Source organism: Sinohyriopsis cumingii, chromosome 2, assembly GCF_028554795.1.
Source record: "Sinohyriopsis cumingii isolate HCF-2022 chromosome 2, ASM2855479v2, whole genome shotgun sequence".
Taxonomy (NCBI): Eukaryota; Metazoa; Mollusca; class Bivalvia; order Unionida; family Unionidae; genus Sinohyriopsis; species Sinohyriopsis cumingii.
In genome coordinates, this window is record NC_142962.1 from 22302571 (window position 1) to 22327359 (window position 24789).

Below are 24789 nucleotides of genomic sequence, written 5' to 3' on the forward strand. Positions count from 1 at the left end.
TATCTCGGAAACAACATAACCGATTAATTTTACTCAAATTTTGAACTTGCCTTTCCTTTTTTAATGTAATAGGTCTGTAAAATGTTATATATTTGGAGGCATTAGGAAGGAGTTTCATATGGAAATGAGTCTGGGAAGGACTTTCTGAAAGGTCAGACTAATCATGGTAGACTATTTAAAGGTAGTTCTTGTTTACAATAGCATTCATGGAATGGTGTCTGGTTATGTCCCCGATCTTTTCAAAGTGTATTAAAATAAACAATACTACTCACAGTACTTGGCTTAATATAACATTGTAATTCCAAAACCAGATTTGTTCTTCTTGTTTTTTCAGACATTCTGTTTTACTTTGACTTGTACATTTATACAGCTTAGTATTTCTTGATGGTGTTGATATGGTATTTTATGGTGTTGATTTGGTCATTCATGGTTTTGATCTGGTATTCATGATGATGTTTATTTGGTATTTCATGATGGTATTGGTTGGGTATTTCATGATGGTGTTCATATGGTATTTCATGGTTTTGATTTGCTATTTCATGGTGGTTTTGATATAGTATTTCATGATGGAATTGATTTGCTATTTCATGGTTTTGATATGTTATTTCATGGTGGTTTTGTTATGGTATTTCATGATGGAATTGATTTGGTATTTCATGGTGGTTTTGATATGGTATTTCATGATGGCATTGATTTGGTATTTCATGGTTTTGATATTTTATTTCATAGTGGTGTTGATATGGTTTTTCATGATGGAGTTGATTGGTATTTTTTTGATGGTACTGATTTATTTCATTATGGTGTTGTTTAAATGCAAATCTAAATGCCTATAAATACACTTTTGTTTGTTTATTAGAGGGCCTCAAGGGAGACTGTTACTTAATTGTGTCACCATTTTTAATCAAAAACATTATTATTATTATTAGTTGCTTAAAATTTTATATCAATCATTGAAATGAAATATTCCACTTTTGTATGATCATCTTCCAAGAATTATTTTCTTGTCATTTATTTTTAGACAATGTACACATATTAATGAATAGAAGCAAGGTTTTATATTATTTCTTAAGCAGCAATATCATTTATCTTATATTTAGTTTTGAATTATGAATGATACATTGTGTTTTCTTTGTAATAGTTGTACTTCAGAATGAGTTATATATATATATTTAATAGGTATGGATCACTAAATATTTGTCTTTATTAACTTGATTATATCCATACATATCCATGTTTGTTATTATTTCTTTGAATATTGCAAAGTTGTCCTCATTATATTGCAAAGTTGTCCTCATAAAAATGCAAAGTTATTAAATTGCATTGCTGTGTAAATCTTTCATTTGAGGCATTTTAAACTTATGTTTTTCTTCCACATATCCAGAATCCAAGACAAGGTGAAGGAGCACCGGGAAATCTTACAAGAGGAGATCGAGGATCGTGAGGGATTCAATACAGAAGCGGACCACACACTTAAATGGCTGCATGACATTGAGGCAGAGGTACAGCAGCTCCATGGAGCTATGGAAGTCTCTGATGTTATGGAAAGAATTGATAAACTACGGGTAAGTCAAGTTTAATAAAAAACTGCAAGTTAAATATTTGAGTCGCTTTACATTTTGTGGAGTAAGTACACAACATATAGTATTTGTCTAGTTATAAGCCTTTAGTCCTGCATCAATACTTTTGTAAACTGTAGGTGGACAAAAAGCTTTTTTAGTAAAGAATGTGCTATAATATTGTAATGGAAAGGAATGGGCTTGTAATCAAGCATGGACTTAAAATAGGTTGGGCTTGTAATCAAGCATGGACTTATAGAAATGGACTTGGAGAATTACTGTTCTGCCTATTAATCAAGCATGGACTTTTCATTGGGAAATTACTGTTCTGCCAATTAATCAAGCATGGACTTTTCATTTGGGAATTACTGTCAATAATGAAGCTTTAACTTATCATTGGAGAATTCCAGTTAGTTCAACCCATTAATAAAGCATAGACTTATGTTGAGGAAATTACTGTTAGTTCAACCCATTAATAAAGTATGGACTTAGGTTGGGGGAATTACTGTTAGTTCAACCCATTAATAAAGCATGGACTTATGTTGGGGGAATTACTGTTAGTTCAACCCATTAATAAAGCATGGACTTATGTTGGGGGGAATTACTGTTAGTTCAACCCATTAATAAAGCATGGACTTGTGTTGGGGGAATTCCAGTTAGTTCAACTCATTAATAAAGCATGGACTTATGTTGGGGGAATTCCAGTTAGTTCAACCCATTAATAAAGCATGGACTTATTTTGGGGGAATTACTGTTAGTTCAACCCATTAATAAAGCATGGACTTATGTTGGGGTAATTACTGTTACTTCAACCCATTAATAAAGCATGGACTTATGTTGGGGAATTACTGTTAGTTCAACCCATTAATAAAGAATGGACTTATGTTGGGGTAATTACTGTTAGTTCAACCCATTAATAAAGCATGGACTTATGTTGGGGGAATAATTGTTCAATCCATTAATCAAGCATGGACTTATGTTGGGGTAATTACTGTTAGTTCAACCCATTAATAAAGCATGGACTTATGTTGGGGGAATTACTGTTAGTTCAACCCATTAATAAAGCATGGACTTATGTTGGGGGAATTACTGTTAGTTCAACCCATTAATCAAGCATGGACTTATGCTAGGGGAATTACTGTTAGTTTGGCCCATTAATGAAATACAGTTTTTGTACTGTGATACTTGACTATTTTCAGTCATAGTTCATAACATTAACAATCATTTTAGCAGCTTTACTTTAGTTTCATTAATAACTAAATTTTTATGCTTGTTAAAATGTACTGATTTATGGTAAGCCATCACATTTGACATATTTCCAGTAAGACAGAGGCGTTTCTAAATTAATAATAAATATTCCAGTACTCTGTTCTTGACAAGCAATCTCTCAGATCTAGCCATGTTTGGCTAAGTATTGTCAACATTGATATTTATGTGATTGTATTAGGTGTTTGCCTATAATTTTCTTTTACAAGGAAAGTGTAATCACATATCTCTTTATCCATTCAGAACAAAAATATTTCTCGGTCATTTTGTTGTTCAGAATTATTGGTGTAAACCAACAAGATTATATATGTAGGAAAAAAGTATGCATCTGTGGGTTCTTCATCTTCTTTCTGTGCTGGAAACTTAAATCTGTCTTAGCACTTTAAATACAATCAAATTTTAAAGTGAAGATGCCTGGGTGGATTTTTTTAGAATGTGAGTTTGCTCAAATTTTAAAGTGAGGATGTCTGGGTGGATTTTTTAGAATGTGAGTTTGCTCATTTGCAAATTGAACAGAAATTATGAAATGTGGTTGCTATTGATGAGTGTTTTCATCTTTGGTGTGGTTGGAAGGAGAGATTGTTGATGTATGATTTTAATCAAATTCAGATATAGGTGTAACCTTCAGATTTGTGTTTCTTGGAATATACAGCACTCCCTCACTACATTGCTGTTGATGGAAGCCATAAATGAGTACCATGGTATAGGTGAGGTCACCTGTTACCAGAATAAAATTGATATAGTATTACTGTTTCTTAATATAATGAGATCTGTCAACCTTAAACATCTTTTTAAAAAAAGGACAGTGTTGTACTGAGTTGTCTTATCTTGAGGAACCACTATAAATGCTGAATTTAACTGACAAACAACCACGTGTTCCTTGACAGCTTGCGGAGCAAGAGATTGTAATTCGTATGGAACAAATGCAGCACCTGGCTCAGCTTCAGGAAACCAAATATAAGACCCTCGGTAAGCCTCTTCCTGAGGAAATATGTGAACAGATGACACAATTAACAGAACTGGAAAGTCGTGTGACTACACTGATGAAGGAAAAAGAGGAGGAACTGCTCCACCTGAGAGATGATCGTCATGACTTTGACGCCAACCTCAAGATCATTACAAGGTGGCTCAAGGAGGCAGAGTTACAGCTGCAAGAGAGAATCTGTGACATTCCAGAAAGCATCTACAGACACGAGGTCAGTCAGATTTTTTTGATACCACCTTTATTCCAATGAAATCTCCAAATGCAATATAATAGTGAGTTCTATTTATTTGGCAAAATATATGGAATGAAAACTCCACTAATAAGTTTTATAAAATCAAGTCCGTCATTGTCAAGTGTTAAATGTTAACATGTGGTGCATATTTTGCATCATTTGTTGATTTTTAGGTATGACTTAATATTCCGAAAATGAATGATGCTGTTATGTATAGCCATTATGATGTATCTTTGTCGGATTTGGTATGATGACCATATCGCAGCAAATATAGATCAACAATAGTATAGATTTGAGATTACCCCCACCCCCCCAAGCACACATAAATTCACAATATAGACTAACATGTTTACTGTAATCATCTGTATCCTCAGGATTAGCAATATAAAGTAATATGTGTCCCATAATCGGGCTGTTCCTTTACTTTGGTACATATCAACTGATACATTTTGTCAGATATAAATGGCAAAAGCAAATAAGAAGTGGTTAGTGGAAATAACAGTGGAATTTTTTTTGCAATCTGTAACCTTGGTCTTTCTTTGATTGTGAGATTTTCTTGATCTGAAATGGTCTAAGCGTTATGATATTATGTATCATGGCACAAGCCTCACTGTTACATCACTACCGTATATATACTCACTTATAAGATGACTCCAACTGCAAACTGTTTAATGCGCTGGCAGATCTGGATCTGTGCAGTTTGTTAGGAGTAATCAGTAGAATAAACAAGAAAGACCCTGCTCTGCATGTGCAATATGCCTCACCAGATCAGAATCTTTGTTGTTTGCAGTTTGACTCGACTTATAAGTGAGTATATACAGCACCTGCAGTCAGTCACTCATCATGATACAAGTCTCATGATTACCTACAGCCACCCATCCCTATAATCCTTCCTTTTTGGGGTAACATCTGCAGATACATATGAAGTGACACTTTTTTTGTCAAGCCCAGCTTTTTGGAAGCTCAACATAGTAACAACTTTCACACCCCATGTTCATGTTTCACCTTTTGTCCATCAGCTGCTATATTGTCATGGCCTGCCATGTTCATGTCTCACCATCCATCTATCCACTTCATTGCTATCACTTTGACATCTGTCTTCATGACTCACCATCCATCCATCCATCCATCCATCCATCCATCCATCCATCAATCAATCCATCAATCTATCCATCTGTCCATCCAACCATCCATCCATCCATCCATCCAACCAACCAACCAACCAACCAGCCAACCAGCTAACCAACCCATGATTAATCTCAGTGTTACTTTCTTTTTTCAAAATACCCCACTTTATCCCACCTGTTTAATTCTGGACTACAGCTTCAGTATACACTTATCTTCATCTTGTATCATCCTGGTTTATGGGACATCCCACTGATGAAGATTTTTCCCTTTCTTAATCAGAGTGATATCACATTGGATGAAGATTTTTCCCTTTCTTAACCAGAGTGATATCACATTGGATGGGGATTTTTCCCTTTTTCACTCAGAATGATGCCTCATTGGATGAGTTCTTTTCCCTTATTTTTCCACATAGTGATAGCACATTGGATGATGATGTTCCCTTTCTTCTCACAGTCATAGCACATTAGATGAGGATTTTTCTTCTATTTTTTCTCTCACAGTGCTAGCATATTGGATGAGGATTTTTCCTTTTTTTCTAACAGTGATAGCACATTAGAAAAGGATTTTTTCCCTTTTTTCTCATAGTGATATGACATTGGATGAGGATTTTCCATTTTTTCTCACAGTTATAGCACACTGGATGAGGATTTTCCCTTTTTAGCATGTTAGCCTGAAAATTAACCTTGTTGTTAAAGATTTTTTAGCCTAGTTTATGCTTTAATATTAGGATCAGTTTTTCAGAGTTGGCCAAAGAGTTATGTTTCTTTGGTATACAAATTCATCTTGATGTGTATGACACCAAATTATGAAATGTAGATCAGTGTGACTTTTATTTGTTACGGAGGAATGATGCTTAGTTCTTGGATACATTTTATAGAGCAAAGTACCAAATAACAAAGATTAGATAGATTTCATGCGTCATTGACTGTGAGTTTTACATTTTAGTCATTTTCATGGGAATGATTGTGTCATGAGGAGGTGGAAATGTGCAATCTCCCCTACTCCTTAGGAGTTTTGGTTATCATTATCCTGGAGATTATGACCATGGTTTCAATGCATCGATCAAGTATTTAATAACATAAAATATGAAATTGAAGGGTGGAATAACAGAGATCTTAGCAAACATATAGAACTGAATAACACAAGCCCCCATATGTAAAATACAGCAATTCAATCAATTACATAAACAAAATGAAATCAAACATGACATGTGAATGGTTCACTGCCATGCACATTTGATTTAATTTACATTTGAATTAATTTAATTGTTTGTTTGTTTGTTAATTTTACATTTTTTTTATTCCATTACACGCTATTGTAATGTAACTTTATTTGCTGGATTTGACATTGTCCAGAAATTCAGTTCAGTTCTGTTCAACCAGACTGTTTTTCATAAACAACTAATAATAGAAACTTTGTATCTAATGCTGACCTAGTTCCTGACCTTGATTCAGAACCAGTAAGAGTTAAAGTAAACAACAATTTTTTTTTAATTCTTTCTCAGAGTAAGATTCATAATGTAAAATTGAGGCCATACTTGGAGTACGTAACAAATAACATGTATCAGTTAGGTTTTTCCAGAGGATCGACCCACATCTGGGCATTTGTTTTGCATTATAGCTAGATTTATTGCTGATGTTTTGAGAAAGAATAGTCATTACTTGCCTAAACACTGGAGACGTCCAGGTGTTTTATGTTGTGACCAGTTTTTTGGGCTAATTATTTTGTTTTCTTCAAATTATTTGGATTCCAAGAGATTATTTTTCCCTAGAAATACTTGTGCTCTAAATTAATTCTTGGACAAGGACAGTTTTTTTTACACAGAATTCAAACATTGGAATATTATTTTCTGTGATTCAACAAAGAACTGTTTACACATCAGTACGACACTGACCACAGCATACGTCAATGCCTTCCATTTTGGATTTCATTGGAATTCGAACTCAGTTTCATTAGGACTTCTATTTTTTTAATTCTTGGATTATTTTTGGATTTGATTCATAAAACTAAGCTCTTTTTCTCATTTTGACTTGTTTTTCTGGGGAATTAAATTATTTGTTAAATTTTTTACAAAGCTTGTTGTTCTGACTCTTTTCTTGTTACTTTTGTTAGAGCCTAAACACATAACATCACTTTCTCTCAGAAATAGGGTTACAGAATTAATGGAAATTCAATTAGCTCTTCTGTTATACTGATAGAACAAATTTCATAATTTGATTGAGTGACTGATTAAACTAAAATTGCCAACATGACAGCATTACCAGCCGCTTCCAGTCTTTTTCAAATAACTGCTGGTGATAGGTTGGCATTTCCATTTCTTTCCTTCTCTCTCTCTATCTTTTTATCCTCTTCGGGTCATCAACCTCTTTGTTGCAGACTGCTCTTTTCCCTCACTGTACAACTGTATGGAGCTATCTCCTTTAACATACAAAAAATAATACCCAACCTAAATACGTGTCAGGTTTGTTCTTCTCCTGGGATCAACAAATATTCCCACTCTTTTGCATCAGATATTATCTATCAAAATTCAGTAGAACTAGCTAGGGTCATTCACAACCTAATATTGATACACAATACTATTATCATAAATAAGTGTCTTGATAATGGCTACTGCATTCCAAATGACCATGACATAATTTGACCTCTTTAGATAAACCATCACATCCCACTGTGTCTATAAATTTACCAGCTGAACTAGGCTGGTCAGCACACATTACTCAGTTCTCAGCTGAAGAGAATTCCCAACTTTATTACACATGAATTAATTGACTTCATTCCTTGTCCTAATTATATTTTGTGCTAATTAGCAATTCACTGACATAGATTTCCAGACAGGAAAAACCAGTTCTAAGTACACCTTATACAAAGTATGAAATCTTTATGATATAAATCAGGTAAGATGGATAATTTACTCCACATAGTTTCTGTCAGAAGAAATGCATGAATCTTACACTGCATGATTTATATTACATACAAAACAACTAAATCTGAACTCATTCATATATCCGGCAACATACACATGCAATGAAATTTTAATTCTGTAACTGATGTTGATATTATATCCAGAAGATCATTGTCCAGAAATACTCAAAAGGATAATCTTGGGGACATCATGCAAAATAATCGTTAAACACAAATCACAAAATCATCAGTTTGTCAGAAATAAATGCATTTCTATTTCATAGTAATATGCATGAATGCAGTTCAACTTCACTATTCCATTTTTCAATATGTGTCTTAGAACTTCCGGCTTTATTTTGTCTTTAATGCTATAGGGGCACTTAATTTCAAGTATAAACTATGTATCATTTCAATAAAGTAAATATCCTTATCGACAATTAAATCAGATGTTTATCTTGAATTTAAATAACACACAATACGTAGGTTCAATATAAACTTTATTGTAAATATAAATAATCTTTGGCATAATGGGGGAAAATCCTGTCACAGCACACTGCACCAGCCAGAGACTTGGGGGAGTTTGTAGGGTTATGAAGATTGTCCGACACCTGTATGTGGAGCCACATGGGGCTCATACGACATATATTGGGATACTGATAACCGATAAGTCTGATCCTGAGGATTGCTATGACAACAAACATCTGCCGATACTCCATACATGCACCATAGGAAGCGGGTATGAAGTATATGGCACAGTTGGAGGTCAAAAGCAAAGTTGTGAATGCATGAAACTTGGTAATGGCCCCTGAATTGTTTCTATAGGAATACCTCAGGAAGAGAGGCTCGGTGAAGTTTGTAGGGTTGTGAAGAGTGTCCGACACCTGTATGTGTAGCCGCAAGGGGCTGATATGAGGTGTATAGGGACACTGATAACTGAAAATAAGTCTGATCCCGAGGATTTCCATGACATTAGCCGATATAGGCATAATAGTTGAGTACATTTAAGTACTGACACAAATAGAGGTCAAAGGGTCAAATATGTCCGGCATATACTGATTATTCGTTGCAGAAATAATAGGCTCCATGAATAGCTAAATATCCACACCGCAACAAAGCAAAAGAAACCAGTGCACAAATAGTTTGTAGCAATAGTTCAGTGGACTCCATATCAAATTATAGGCCCCAAAGAGAATGCCAGTTTGAACGTAACAATCCTTTTGGAAGGAATGGTGTCCAAAGCACATGACACTAAATGTATGTACACAAATGTTCCTGAGCAGAAAGAAGATGGTTAGGAAGAAATCTGATGTAGTGCGTATAACATGACAAAGGCTTAATAGTGTTGATGTCAAAACTATATGACAACAATTCTGTAACGTCACTACATTAAAACATAATTTCAACAAAGTGAATGTACATAACATGATGGACTTTTACTAGGAAACAAGACATTATAAACTAGTCTAATTCCTACCTTGATTTCTACGCCATTTAATCACTAGTTGATGTAATTAATATTTAAACAAACCACCTTTACTAATACTGTCACATTTCTTTAGAAACCTATCAACCAGTATACTTTTGACAAGGCCTGCATTGTATGTGTTGTATTTATTTGTATACAATTCTGATTTTTTTAAAAAAATAATCAGTTGTTGACATATGATCTTTTATGGCATCTTTCCATTTGCCCACCTGTATATTACCCATTTCATTTCTGCACAATAACTTGAGTTCTGCAACTTTTTGGATGACTTGAAGTAACCAACAATACAACATATCTCTCAGTGACTAAAAGAAGAGACAAAAGAAGAAACATTACTTGTACACAGTAACTTGAGTTATCTACAATCTATGGCTACCAAACTTTGGCACTGGCTTGTACTGGGGGTAAGAAAGAACCCTATCAGTTATGAGACCAAAGGGTCTAAGGGTCCAAGTCACTATGACTAAATGAAAAAAGCTGGTTTCTGCATGGTAACTTGAGTTTTCCACATCTACAGTTAAGAAACCTTGTGGACAGCTTGTACTTGAGATATTGAAAAGACCCTTTCGATTTGGGTGTTGAAAGGTGGAAGTTCACTGACTGAAAGAATAAAAATGGTTTGCACATAATAACATTGGTTTGACAATACATATCTGGACCATAGTGACCAGATGGCTTGCCCTAAGGGTAAGGAAGAAGTATATTGATTTTTAGTTCAAAAGGTCAAAGGGCAAAGTCACTCTGACTGAAAGCAGAAAAATGTTATTTGCACAAAAAATTTCAGTATCTGAATAGAAAACTATTAAACACTTGATGGGCTTATAATTTACCATTCTCAGTTGCTGCTAATGGCACCAATTATGTGCTGATAATTTGTTAAACAACATGCAGTACAATTTTTACTGGTTTTAGAGTTTGAATCTTTCTATCATTTAACAAAATTTAGTTTGTATGGATTACTAGTTTTTTCCTTCTGTTTTCATAGAATTCAGGTACAGTTAGGACATTACCACGTATAAAAGTATATACATTTACCTATGCAAATTTACATTTACCTATGCAAACTATGTGAAGAATGAAACCAGAAAAGACAGACAGAAGAAAAAAGCTGTAGCTGATTCCTGACAACCATTGCTATGGTTTAGGCTTAACATAATCTGGGCATATTTTATAAAAACATGCAATGCAAACAAACATGCAACCATACTTTAGGCCAAAACATAAGGTTCAGTTTAAAACACAGAATGTGTATACATAAGCATTCTTCAGTCTTGATTAATTCACAGAGCCTAGATAAACCAAGATATGTCAAGAAGTAAATCTCTGATTTTTTCTTCCAAATTTTCCTTTGAAGTTTTTTCCCCTTTTTTTTTTCTTTGTGCTTGCTAAGAGATCTGTGATTTCAATACACAGCAAGTTTGGATGAGGTTAACCCTGATTAATCCAATTATCAGACTTTTCAAAGCCGTGTTAGTTGTGGATAAAAGCTCTGGTCAGAAAGCAAATATTTCCTTAACATGTATATATCAACCTGTCATTACACAGGTAGGAATTTTTACCTGTGATTTCAATACACAGCAAATTTGGATGAGCTTAACCCTGATTAATCCAATTATCAGACTTTTCAAAGCTGTGCTAGTTATGGATAAAAGCTCTGGTCAGAAAGCAAATATTTCCTTAACATGTATATTTCAACCTGTCATTACACAGGTAGAAATTTTTACCTGTGATTTATTGCTCAGGTAGATGTTTTTATCTGACTTAGGCCTTACTTGGCAGTGTTTGCTTATGGATTTTTGCTTTTGCATAATTCTACATAATTAGGTGCCATACGTACCCTTAGGAAGGAAGTCTCTTCATAAGATGTAACTTTCTTTTTATTAATCATAATTAGTAAATTAAAACAATTACTGGGTGTAGTAAGTTTCTCTTACTTTGTACTAGGTCATTTTTTCAGTACCTTAAAATTGCTATTAGTCAGTTTGTTCTTCCTACATTTAAATATATCACATCAGGTCTGATGGAGGCAAAAGGTTAATCTCAGCCTACATACAACATGTTGTGTTCAGGGAGGGATATTTCACATATTTTGTGTCCTGACTTGATCAGACTTACATAACAGACTCATGAGGTAACAAACTTATAATTTTGGCACAGTTCAGTATATTTCACTTGTCCATTGCTATAAATAACACTTTTATTTTTACTAGATAACTCTGATGGTTTAATAAGCTTTCCAGTAACAAATGTTTTGACCAAAACATGGATGTAGCATAAAAAGAACCAACTAATATGAAATTTTCAAGTACTTAATGTTCTTTTTTGCTCTTCTATGCACAAGTCTCATAGAAAATGAATGCAAGATACCCACATAAAGTATTTGCCTCATTGTGGTGATTTTCCAACTATTACAAGCAATTCAAACAATAAGATTAAATATAGTATTATTTAGAGATGCAAATAGTTTTATATATAAAACATCATAAAGAAAAAGTGTTTAAACATCAGTTGCCATGATAATGGCAAGCATTTCTAAAAAAAACTCATGATGATAAAAAAGACAATTAATTTCTTCATTAAATTATCAATATATTTTGGTATCTTAATTTCAGATGTAATTCAGAAGCACATTAAAATAACATATACTGTACAAAATTTCTGTACATAAAGAACATACTGTACAAAATGTCTGTGCCTAAATAAATAACACATACTGTACAAAATGTTGGTGCCTAAATAAATAACACATACTGTACAAAATGTCTGTGCCTAAATAAATGACACATAGTGTACAAAATGTATGTACCTAAATAAATAACATACTGTACAAAATGTCTCTACCTAAATAAAATACAAGTAGTGTGTCAGATTTCATTGACTCTTTGTAAAAGTATAAAGTTTAACTCTATAATTGCATGTTCATACATTTGAGTACTCTTAATAACTATAATTGTATGTTCATACATTTGAGAATACTTGATAACACTATAATTATATGTTCATACATTTGAGTACACTTAATAACTATAATTGTATGTTCATGCATTTGAGTACACTTGATAACTCTATAATTGTAAGTTTATACATTTGAATACACTTGATTTATTATCTTTACCTTTTATATTTTATTGTTATGTTTATTTAAAAGGGTTTATCTTCCTAACCATTTTTTGCACTTCTTTTTCTTAGCATTTTTAGAACTTACCTTGAATCAGTACTATATAGCCATTATTGTGCTGATGTGCCATTAAACCCTGTAATACATATGCACACACACACACAAACACACACACATACACAAATACATACATACATACATACATACATACATGTTTTATTTGTAAATATTGAAATACATTCACTCCAATTACTCATTTAATGCTTTTTATGTAAACAATGTATCCTGAAGGCTTCAGGGGAGACCAGTATATTATAACTAATGAATTTCCTCCATAAAATAAAGTGTTTATTATTATTTTTATTTTTATTATTATTATTATTATTATTGGGGGTGATGATTTATAATCAATAATCAAACCAAAAAATAGACTATTACAGAGTTCATAGTACTTAATGAAAATTTTCAAGACAAATTATCCTCATGAACTTTAATTTAAATTCATTTTGTTGTTTAAAATCACATCTTCAGGTTTATTGTTTAATGGTTGTGTATTTTCTAGTTTATTTAATATAAAGGTTATTTTATTTTGTATACATTAAAGTGAATCTATAGTTCTATTTAAATTCTATGTAATATGTAGTCAGTATCTTTATATATCATTTAAAAAAGAAAAATGGAATGGTATTTGAATATGCCAAGAAAGTCACCATTTCCAATCAGTTATCAGATAAAGTCTCTATTTTTACCACAGAAAACCTCACATAAAACAAAATATAATCTTTTTGGCTTCTCATTTCAGACTGAAAGTCTAGCAAAACCTTAAAATTTTACAATTCATTGATATCCTAAATCATACTGAAACACAGATTGTTTATAAAGCCTTGAAAAGGTATTTTGAACAGTTGACTGCCAAGTGACTTTAGTATTATGGGTAATGAAAAGGAAGACAAAGCAGCCAGAGCTACCCAGCAGTCACCCATTTCTGAATGGATGATTCCAGATAGTGATTTCAATATTATACAAATTGCCATGTTCAGTATTCTTGGCAAAATACGTGGACATAAAACTCAACATGCAAGATTCGGAACATCAAACATATCATTGAAATGGGGTATCCCTCATAGAGCAAATCACATAGATGAGGTTGTATTATGTCTCTCACATATAGGACATACATACATGACACAGATCGGACACACACACCTGACTCACATATTGGACACACATGCATGACACAGAGAACACACATACATGACTCACATATAGGACACACATACCTGACTCGCATATTGGACACATGTACATGCATGAAATATAGAATACGCATACATGACTCACATATAGGATACACCTACCTGACTCACATATAGGACACATATACCAAATTCACATAAAGGACACATATACTTGGTTCACATATTGGACACACATTCCTGACTCACATACATGACAAACATACATGACGCGCACAGATATAGGATATCTCACTCATATATGACACACATGTGACACGTATGAGACACACAGTAGTATTTTATGAGAATTCAGTTAAAAAGTGTTTTGATGATATTACACTGGAGTAAATCTTGGACTTTTAGTATAACAAATTTGTACCCTGTGTCTTAATGATGGTGGGGGGAGGTACCTTTTATCCATTTTTAATATACTTTTTTGAAGAAATTTAACACCATTATGTTTTATCTTTAACTTGCTGGAATCAATGTTTATACTTATTTAGAAGGATATTTTGTGTGCAGTTGTTACATACATACATACATACATACATACATGCATTCATACATACATAGATACATACATACATACATACATACATACATACATACATACATGCATGCATGCATGCATGCATGCATACATACATACATACATACATACATACATACATACATACATACATACATACATACATACATGCATGCATACATACATACATGCATACATACAGACATACATATATTTTAAATCTATTTTATGTTTTTAATGTGTTTATTGTAATACTCTGTGTTTCATCGAGCATTTCCACAGGAAACCCAATGAATAGTATCACTTATACCAAACACCTATAATTACAATACAGTCCACTGTAATTACAATACAGTCCACTGTAATTACAGTACAGTCCACTATCATTACAATACAGTCCACTATCATTAGGTCTTTTCAGTCAGCAAGTCCCTTGAAAATTGAGTCTATCTAGCTACTATTACAGTCAGCAAGTGCCAAGAAGTTCAATATATCTGTTAGATATTTCCCTTCTCTAATATTTATAAATTACATGCCATTTAATATCCCTCTTTCAAGTTAATACCTGCTGTGAAATGAATGGTGTCATATTGTTTAGGTATAGATTGGTCAGAGTACCCATTGTACTACTGAAGTTAGTATGATTAACATTGGCATTTTTAAATGAGATTTATTGATTGTAAACATTTTGTGTCTCCTTTATTTGTGCATGTTTTTTAAATTGACAACTTAGTATATTGGCAGTGAGGGTTTTGGACAGGTGCTGTTACCTCCAAACTTCAGATTTGGTTTGAACTTGAATTAAGTTATCAGCATAATGTAGAAGAATGTATGTACACAACTTGGCTGGATGGTTTAGGATTGGGGCCACTTCTGGATTACAGCCAAATTTGTGACAGACACAGCCTTGCAAATGGCTTAAGACTGTGTTACCTTGGACCAGTTGTGTCTAATGAGAGTTCTTTAAGGATTTCTCACAGTTGGAATTTATTGTCTTGGCAGGAGTGTGATTTGCAACAGGATACATTCTCCAAAAAACAAGGAGGAAGTGTGCTGACTATTAGAAAGGATATAGGCTGAGTACCCAGTTGACAGGTGGGAGTGTGGCTGAGTACCCAGTTGACAGGTGGGAGTGTCATAAAATGTCAGGTCTTGTAAATCATTTAGGTGTGTACGTTGTCTTGTTATTGCACTGTGTTATGAAGAAGAAGTCAAAATACTGTGATTTTTGACTTGTCAGAGATGCAGCCATACCAGTTTTCTTTTTTAGTGTAGTATATTATATCTATCGATAGTACATATATATGTATGTATATGTATGTATATATATGTGTGTGTATATATATATATATATATATATATATATATATATAGAGAGAGAGAGAGAGAGAGAGAGAGAGAGAGAGAGAGAGAGAGAGAATGGATTGGTGTTATGAAAGAAAAAACTTAACAGGTGCATCTGTATTGGGATCACTGTTTAGATTTTGTTTAGCTGTCACTTGAGTTGGGGACTTTCAGGTTTCAAACACACTTTTAATAGGAAAATAACTTATTTTATTCTTTCATGGAAATCCTGTTACAAAGCACTTCATTAAAATAAAATAAAATTAAATTCAGATTGTCATAGTTGTTGTGTAGCTCACATTTTTTTCAACCTTTTCACAAGTTTCTCCAATATTTGCATTTGAATTACTTCAGAATTATATTGCCCAAGTAAACCAGAGTTTGATTTCTTAAATTGAAAATAGGTGTCGTATTGTTGTAGAAAAAAAAATGTCTTGGCACTTTTTCTTTAAGTGAAAACAGCTGTTTAAAGTTTCTATTTGTACATGCTTATTTCAAATATGCCAGTAGTCAGTCAACACACTTTTTTGTTAACTTGTTATCTTTAAAATGTTGCTAGCTCTGGACAAAGCTGATAATTATTAATCTAATTCATACTGAACCATCAACAATATAGCTAATAATTCTTCCTTGTGCTTCTGTTCAGTGCATTGTGTACATTCTTCAGTTCAGTGCACTTTGTACATTCTTCAACTGAGTGCATTGTGTGCAATCATTCTTCAGTTCAGTGCAGTGTACAATCATTCTTCAGCTCAGTACATTGTGTACAATCATTCTTCATTCAGTGCGCTGTGTACAATCATTTTTCAGTTGAGTACATTGTGTACAATCATTATTCAGTTCAGTACACTGTGTACAATCATTCTTCAATTGAATGCATTGTGTACAATCATTCTTCAACTGACTGCATTGTGTACAATCATTCTTCAATTGAGTACATTGTGTACAACCATTCTTCAGTTCATTGCATTGTGTACAATCATTCTTGACAATTCAGTGCATTGTGTACAATCATTCTTCAACTAAGTGAATTGTGTACAATCATTCTCTGAGTGCATTGTGTGCAATCATTCTTCAATTCAATGCATTGTGTACAATCATTCTTCAATTCATTGCATTGTGTACAATCATTCTTTAATTCAGTGCATTGTTTGCACTCATTCTTCAGTTGAGTGCATTGTGTACAATCATTCTTCAATTCAGCGCATTGTGTACAATCATTCTTTAATTCAGTGCATTGTGTACAATCATTCAAGTCAGAGAAAACATTAGCTTACTGATGCTTGCTGAGTCAGCTTGCAATACACATCCATAAAACTGTTGTTGAAATAAGTTTATCACTCAAATCAAGGAATTAAGTACTTACAAATCATCCCATAGTTAAAGATTGTTGCAACTATCAGGTGTCACTTCATAACAACAAATCACAAAATGAAAGCCACCTTCATGCACACATGGCTTTGGCCATGTTTTCAGCTGACCATCTTGCTACTAACTGACCATCAACTGAAAATTAATCTGTTGAAAAACAATAAACAATATACCCCTGTGTCTATCCCAAAATAAGTGGTAAGAAATATTTTGTGCATTTATGAGCAAGCCAGTAGGTTTTACCTGTATATATTAACTGAACTTGGTGTGTTGGTATGTCTTTGATATTATCTAAAACATGCTATGATATCAGGTTCAAGTTCAGGAGCCGCCCCAAAGAATCATGTACTGTACTTGCAGATATCTTGTAAACATGTAAATTCAGACATATAAGAAAATACTTTTGTTACCAAATTTGGTATGCTGGAGTTTCTCAAAAATATATGAGATGGTTCAAAACTCTGCAAATAAAAAGAATAAAAGGACAGAAGATGGATTCCTAGAATTTCGTTTTGGCTAGTAGGCCTTCAAGGGACTCTTGATCATGTATGGAAAAACAGTTCAGGTGTAAAATCTGTGTGAAATCCACACCATAAATGGTCTGAATCAGGTGTATATTATCCAGCCAGAAAAGCTAGGACGTCATTTTATATCAAACACTTGAATGTTTATATCTGACAGTTTTAATGTGTATACCAATGAATTGATATGACCTATGACTATTTGGTATATGAATATATATTAGAATTATATATTGTGGCACAAGTGTGGCACTTAAACTACATGAAAAGCAATGGAGTTTATCTGAAGGTTTCTTTTATCAGAGACTTAATACCTGGGTAAACAGTTACATACATTGATCTTTGCACACCTATAAGCAGACCATTCCTAGGTAAGCAGAAAGCATGTATTATTACTCAAATAGCCATTAACTTTCACACTTATTTTCTCAAGACGATAAGAAACAAGTAATACAGTTGGTGGGGTTTTTTTGTTGTTGTTAAAGCATATCTGAAGTTGATATCTTTTATATGATATTTGTCAGCTAGAAAAATAAACGACTTTGTAGCAAAGTGATAATTTGAAAGATTAATTGATTTTACTCTGGAGTAATTTGTGGGTCAAACAAATACACCATACCTATGTAATACTTAGGTTAGTACAATTTAGGAGTGGGTTGGCTATTTAAATAAAGCTTCAAAAGAACACTTGAACTTGGAAGTTGGATCACTAGTCAGAATCTATTGGTAAGTTCTTTAGGAAGGAATCTTAGCAGCTTGAATTTTAAAAAGGTGATTTATGCGTTAATGTAACTCCTAGTGCTGTCCTATCAATAAATTTTCATGATGGTCATAACATTTTCAGAAGTAAATTTTTTAAAAACAATCATTTTTGGTGAATTTTTTCTTCTGCAAATGTTGTTTTCTTGCAAACTGTTCTACAATTTGTGCCTGCTGGAACTGATTTTATTAAATTCTTTGAAAAGCTTGTCTAATGTGTATAATATGGCATCTTCTAGAGTCTCTTAATTTATTTTTGAAAAGAAAGGTTATGTCATTGATATGAAATTTGGTAGAAAATATCATACTTTGGTCAAAAAGAGGCAAAGCTTTGTAGTTAAGTCCATTGATAATAGTATGAGTGTATAAAGAGGCCAAGCTTTGTATCTAAAATCAATCCACAGCATGAGTTGATAAAAAGGACAAGTTTTGTAGTTGAAGTCCATCAACAGTATGAGTGTATTGAAAGGACAAGCTTTGTATCTAAAGTACATCAACAGTATGAGTGTATAGAGACCAAGCTTTGTATCTAAGTACATCAACAGTATGAGTGTATTTTAGAATTTAAGATCTAGCACAAGTTTGGTGGCAAATTTGAATGTCAGGGCTGGAGCTGTACTGATTTGAACAATATGTCAGTTAATAATTGCCTGCTCCATTCTACATTCAGGACTTGTGTCAACAGTCCAGATTTTATACTCCATTCTACATTTTGGACTTGTGTCAACAGTCCAGATTTTATATTGGTCAGCCTTTAAATGTGTTCAAGATAAAGAAACAGACTTTGTCTAAACAAGTATCCTTTGTTAGAATTTATCTTAATACAGATCTGCCAGGTTTACAGCAGGAGTGCAAGATTTCAACTTTGGATTGGTTCCACAATTAAATATAGTTCATGATTTCATGATGTAGGTTATGATTTTCTTTTCAGGAGTTGCTAGGTGAATTTGATGATTTCAAAAAGAAGTTGGACAATCTTCGTACTAAAGGTAGTAATCTCATCAAACACAGTCCAGACCCGATTGAAAAACAGACTATACAGAAAACCTTAGCAGATGTCAACCGCCAATGGCTCACACTACAGACACATGCTGCCGAGAAGACAAAGCAGTTGAACGAGGCACAGGAACTCGCCAGGACATTTGAAAACACTGCAGAGGCGGTTGAGAACTGGACACATCAAGTTGAAGCCTTGGTGACAGCAGAACCAGTTTGGGTAGACTTTGACCGAGTGAAGGAACAACTTAAACTATACAAGGTAAGTTTACATGGGACACAGTGGCATGTACTCTTATCATTTCTTGTACACATTAGCAAGTACTCTTGTAATTTCATGTACATATTAGCATGTAATCTTGTCATTTCTTGTACACATTAGCATGTACTCTTGTCATCTCCTGTATACATTAGCATGCAATTTTGTCATTTCTTGTTCACATCAGAATGTACTCTTGTCATTTCTTGCACACATTAGCATGCAATCTTGTCATTTCTTGTACATATTAGGATGTACTGTTGTCATTTCTTGTTCACATTAGCATGTGCTCTTTCATTTCTTGGACACATCAGCATGTACTCTTGTCATTTCTTGTACACATTAGTATGTAATCTTGTCATTTCTTGCATACATTAGCATGTACTCTTGTCATTTCTTGCACACATTAGCATGCAATCTTGTCATTTCTTGTACACATTAGGATGTACTATTGTCATTTCTTGTACACATGAGCATGTACTCTTGTAATTTCTTGTTCACATTAGCATGTACTCTTGTCATTTCTTGGACACATCAGCATGTACTCTTGTCATTTCTTGTACATATTAGTATGTAATATTGTCATTTCTTGCATACATTAGCATGTACTCTTGTCATTTCTTGCACACATTAGCATGCAATCTTGCCATTTCTTGTACACATTAGGATGTACTCTTGTCATCTCTTGCACACATCAGCATGTACTTTTGTCATTTCTTGTACACATTAACATGTACTGTTATAATTTCTTATCTGAATCAAACCCATAATCCCAGACTTTTCATAGTAATATCAGTACAATCCATGTATCAAAAACTAAACTGATGTCAACTGGACACCTTTAATAAATTGACTCCTACTGTACCTACATTTTTGCTGTTCTGTGTGGTTTGATCAGTTGAAATTGGTACCATTTTTCTATAGTTATGATCAGCCAATTTTTTTCATATATATATATATATATATATATATATATATATATATATATATATATATATATATATATATATATATATATAGTTTCATATACATATAATTCTGTTGTGTTAAAACAGCAGTTTGCACATGACATATGTAAACAGTTATATCCAGTTAAATTATTTTGACAGCAACATTAGGTAATGTTATTTTTTTAATCATGGAGTGGTAGTATCAGATGTATTGGGCTTTATGTGTCCAAAAATATGAACCCCAGCCAACGTAGACTTTAACTTTGTTCTATTGATTGTTGTGTAACATAATTTCATTCTTTTGTTTGTTGTGTAATATAATACAATATTTGGTTCGGATTTGGCTTCTGTCCTACTTACAAGAACTATGTAGTTATATTCACTTAATTAAGGACCCATATAATCAAATGCATGCATATTTAGATAACCAAATTTGGTATGAATGTTGTTTGTGTGGTTTTAATTCTTATTTTTTAAAATATAAAAAATACTATAAGGATATCCCTTGTATTGAAATTTGAATTAAATATTTTCAATCAAAATATTCAGACAGGTTAGTGATTTTGCTCACAAGTCCATTGGAGCAGTGAAAATTATCATAACAGTTAACAAGTGGTTGTCAGTAAGCATTACCTTTAATGGTTAATTGATCTATTCATTGTATTATTTGAGTACCTAGCTACATCCTGCATTTGACAAGGTATAATAAATGCACGCAGTACAAATGGACAGGTGTTAAACCATTCATCTGGTAAATTAATGTGATTATTGTCAAAATAGACTTTTCACAAGAAATTTAAACCACAAGACACATTGACTATCAAAAAGTTCCTTCATGAAGGATAGCATGTAGGTTGGAAATCCAAACACTGTATCATAATGTTAAGTGCTTTGTGCTGAAGGCTTCATTGAAAGAAATGTACTCAGGTGGGTCTTCATCCATTAATGTACAAGAGTGGATTATATCAGTATGACCAATTCTAATTCTTGCAATGACTACCTCATCCTTATGATTGGTTCTGTAGGAAGGATGTTATTTGCTTAAGGTAGGTTTGATCATGTGGAGCTTGTTATTGACAGCATTATTCCATGATGCCTGCCACTTACTAAATAAGGATTGTTGTACACCTGGTTTAAAATCAGTGTATGGTATTTTAAAATGGAATACAGTTGTCAGTGTTTTTGGTTGTTGTAAAGAATAATAAATGTTGGATTAGAAACTCAACTGAATTCTGTTTAATTTTAGCAGGATCAATGAAATTCAGGCAGGATCAGTCAAAATTTTATTTGGTGATTATGTGGGTTAGTGAACAGAAATCATAATTTCAGTTTGTGCCAATATTGCTGTGTATGTGACAGATTGTGCCAGTATTGTTATGTTTATGACAGATTGTGTCACTCTTGCTTTGTATGTGACAGATTGTGCCAATATTGCTATGTATGTGACAGATTGTGCCAATATTGGTATGTATGTGACATTGTGTCAATATTGGTATGATGTGACAGATTGTGTCAGTATTATTATGCATGTGATATTGTGTAAAGAATTGGTATGTATGTGACAGATTGTGCCAATATTGCTATGTTTGTAACAGATTGTGCCAATATTGGTATGTATGTGATATTGTCAGTATTGGTATGTATGTGACAGATTGTGTCAATATTGTTATTATGTGACAGATTGTGTCAATATGGTATGTATGTGACATTGTGTAAGTATTGGTATGTATGTGACAGATTATGTCAATATTGTTATTATGTGACAGATTGTGTCAATATGGTATGTATGTGACATTGTGTCAGTATTGTTATATATGTGCCATATTGTGTAAATATTATTATGTATGAGACCAATTGTACCAATATTGTTATGTGATAGATTGTGTCAGTATTGGTGTATATGTGACAGATTGTGTCATTGGTATGTACAAATCATGACCTGAAAATGTATTCAATATATATATATATATATATATATATATATATATATATATATATATATATATATATATATATATATTATTTTAAGAAAACAAATCATATTGAATTAAAAATTAATCCATCAAACTGTTTAGGTTCAAAGATTTGATGACCCATAGAAATCATTATTGAATCTTTCACTGAAAATATTGTTTACAAAAGAAAGTGCTGTATTGGACCAGTTTTTCTTACTATTTATAATATATTCTTTTGATGTCAAAGTTGAGAAAACATTTATCACTCTATTGACATACTTCTAAGCATGACCGACATTAAAGATTTTTTTATAAGTTATAAGCTGAATTTCTTTACACGTCTCTAATTATTCCATTTGAATGATATATAGACAGGACCTGCAGAGATATACATATCAGTATCTAAACAGATCTGAAGTGGTTCATTGATTATCTAGTTGACATTTATTATTGTCATTTCCAAAAGAGATGGCAGCCAGTATAAATCATTTACCACTGTAGCAGTAGGAATCATTTACCACTGTAGCAGTAGGAATCATTTACCACTGTAGAAGTATAAATCATTTACCACTGTAGCAGTATAAATCATTTACCACTGTAGCAGTAGGAATCATTTACCACTGTAGCAGTAGGAATAATTTACCACTGTAGCAATAGGAATCATTTACCACTTTAGCAGTAGGAATCATTTACCACTGTAGCAGTAGGAATCATTTACCACTGTAGCAGTAATAGATTTGGCAAATTAATCCAAAGTTATGTTTTAAAAAAAGTCAGAGTTGTTTCCATCATGTTAACTTTTACATGTAAATCAGGTTGTCTGTGAAATTAAACATCATGACCAAGTTAGATTATAGTGTTTAGTTTTACATCGCAATCCGTCAATTTATTTACACTTTCTTTTACAAATTTATTGAAGGCAAAACAAAATATTTTGGTATGTTGTTGTTGTTGTGGGGTTTAACACCATTTTTCAGCACACGATAGGCTATGCATGGTGGCCAGTATTAATGGTGGAGGAAGAACCCAGGGAAAACCCCGGAAAGAACCACCAACCCACGAGAAGCTACTGGCAAGCTTTCTCACATCCCCAAATTGGCTGAATCCTAGACTCGAACCCACAAAGACAGAGATGAGATGGCAGTAATCCGTAACGGAGAGCGCTTTAGACCACTCGACCACTCGGGGCCCCATTTTGGTATGTAAGAAATTCTTACTTTTTTTACAGGTCAGTTATGAAGTCCACTCTTTTGTTTCAGAATGTTTGCCTTTTAGACAAATGTCCCATCCTTCTAATTACTTAATCATGTGTTAGATTAATTACTTAATCATTATGTTGTCTGCACTAGTTTTCCACAGATTGATAGGTCTTCATGTTGTGCCGTCTACCAACACTTCACTATACAAATCACACTTGCTAAGGTATACTTAAATTGGATTCCATAAGGAACTATTCAATTTCATATTTTTGTGTGATGTGACATGTCTCTTCATTCTCTCCAATAGAGACTGCAGAAGGAGGTTGACCAGTACCAGGCAAAACTTGGGCATCTGAGTGCCTTGGTGAAACAGATGGAGCCACTGTGTGAGACAATTCCCACCCTGGAGAAACTTACCAACCTTAGCCACCGCGTGTACAATGTTCAGTCCCAGATGATGGACAAGGTCAACAACCTCGAGGAACTTAATGAACAGATTGAGGATTATGAGCGAGAGATTGCAGATTTGAGGCAGTGGATGGACAAAACTCGGACCCATCTTACTATTCGGGATGCAACACTGACCCTTAAGGATCAGCTTGCTATGCAAGAGGTAGTTGACAGGTTTTTTTATCAATTCTAACTTGTACACTGTAGGTGTGATCTAAAAACATTAATGGTAAAGACCACATCACATTCCTTCAGAAGTACTTTAAGCTGCTGTTGTGCAATCTAAATACAATAAGTGAGTATATACTAAATTATGAAAAACTTGCTTTGTATATTTATTGTACTCACCTGATGATAAACTTGGCCATGCTTGATGATGAGCCACCCCAATAATGGTATGATAAACCAGGCCATGTTGATGATGAGCCACCCCAATAATTGTATGATAAACCAGGCCATGTTGATGATGAGCCACCCCAATAATTGTATGATAAACCAGGCCATGTTGATGATGAGCCACCCCAATAATTGTATGATAAACCAGGC

The 24789-nt window shown here is 33.3% G+C and overlaps 1 protein-coding gene across 1 annotated transcript in view; it reads left to right on the forward strand.

The window, feature by feature from the left end:
- The window catches only part of LOC149804453 (nesprin-1-like), a 572886-nt gene that overhangs the window by 422691 nt on the left and 125406 nt on the right, over window positions 1–24789 (forward strand). The window contains exons 103-106 of the mRNA XM_089940603.1: window positions 1382–1562; window positions 3710–4018; window positions 19366–19692; window positions 24101–24406. Coding sequence (XP_089796729.1) covers window positions 1382–1562; window positions 3710–4018; window positions 19366–19692; window positions 24101–24406 — 1123 coding nt within the window. The remainder of the gene's footprint in view (window positions 1–1381; window positions 1563–3709; window positions 4019–19365; window positions 19693–24100; window positions 24407–24789) is intronic.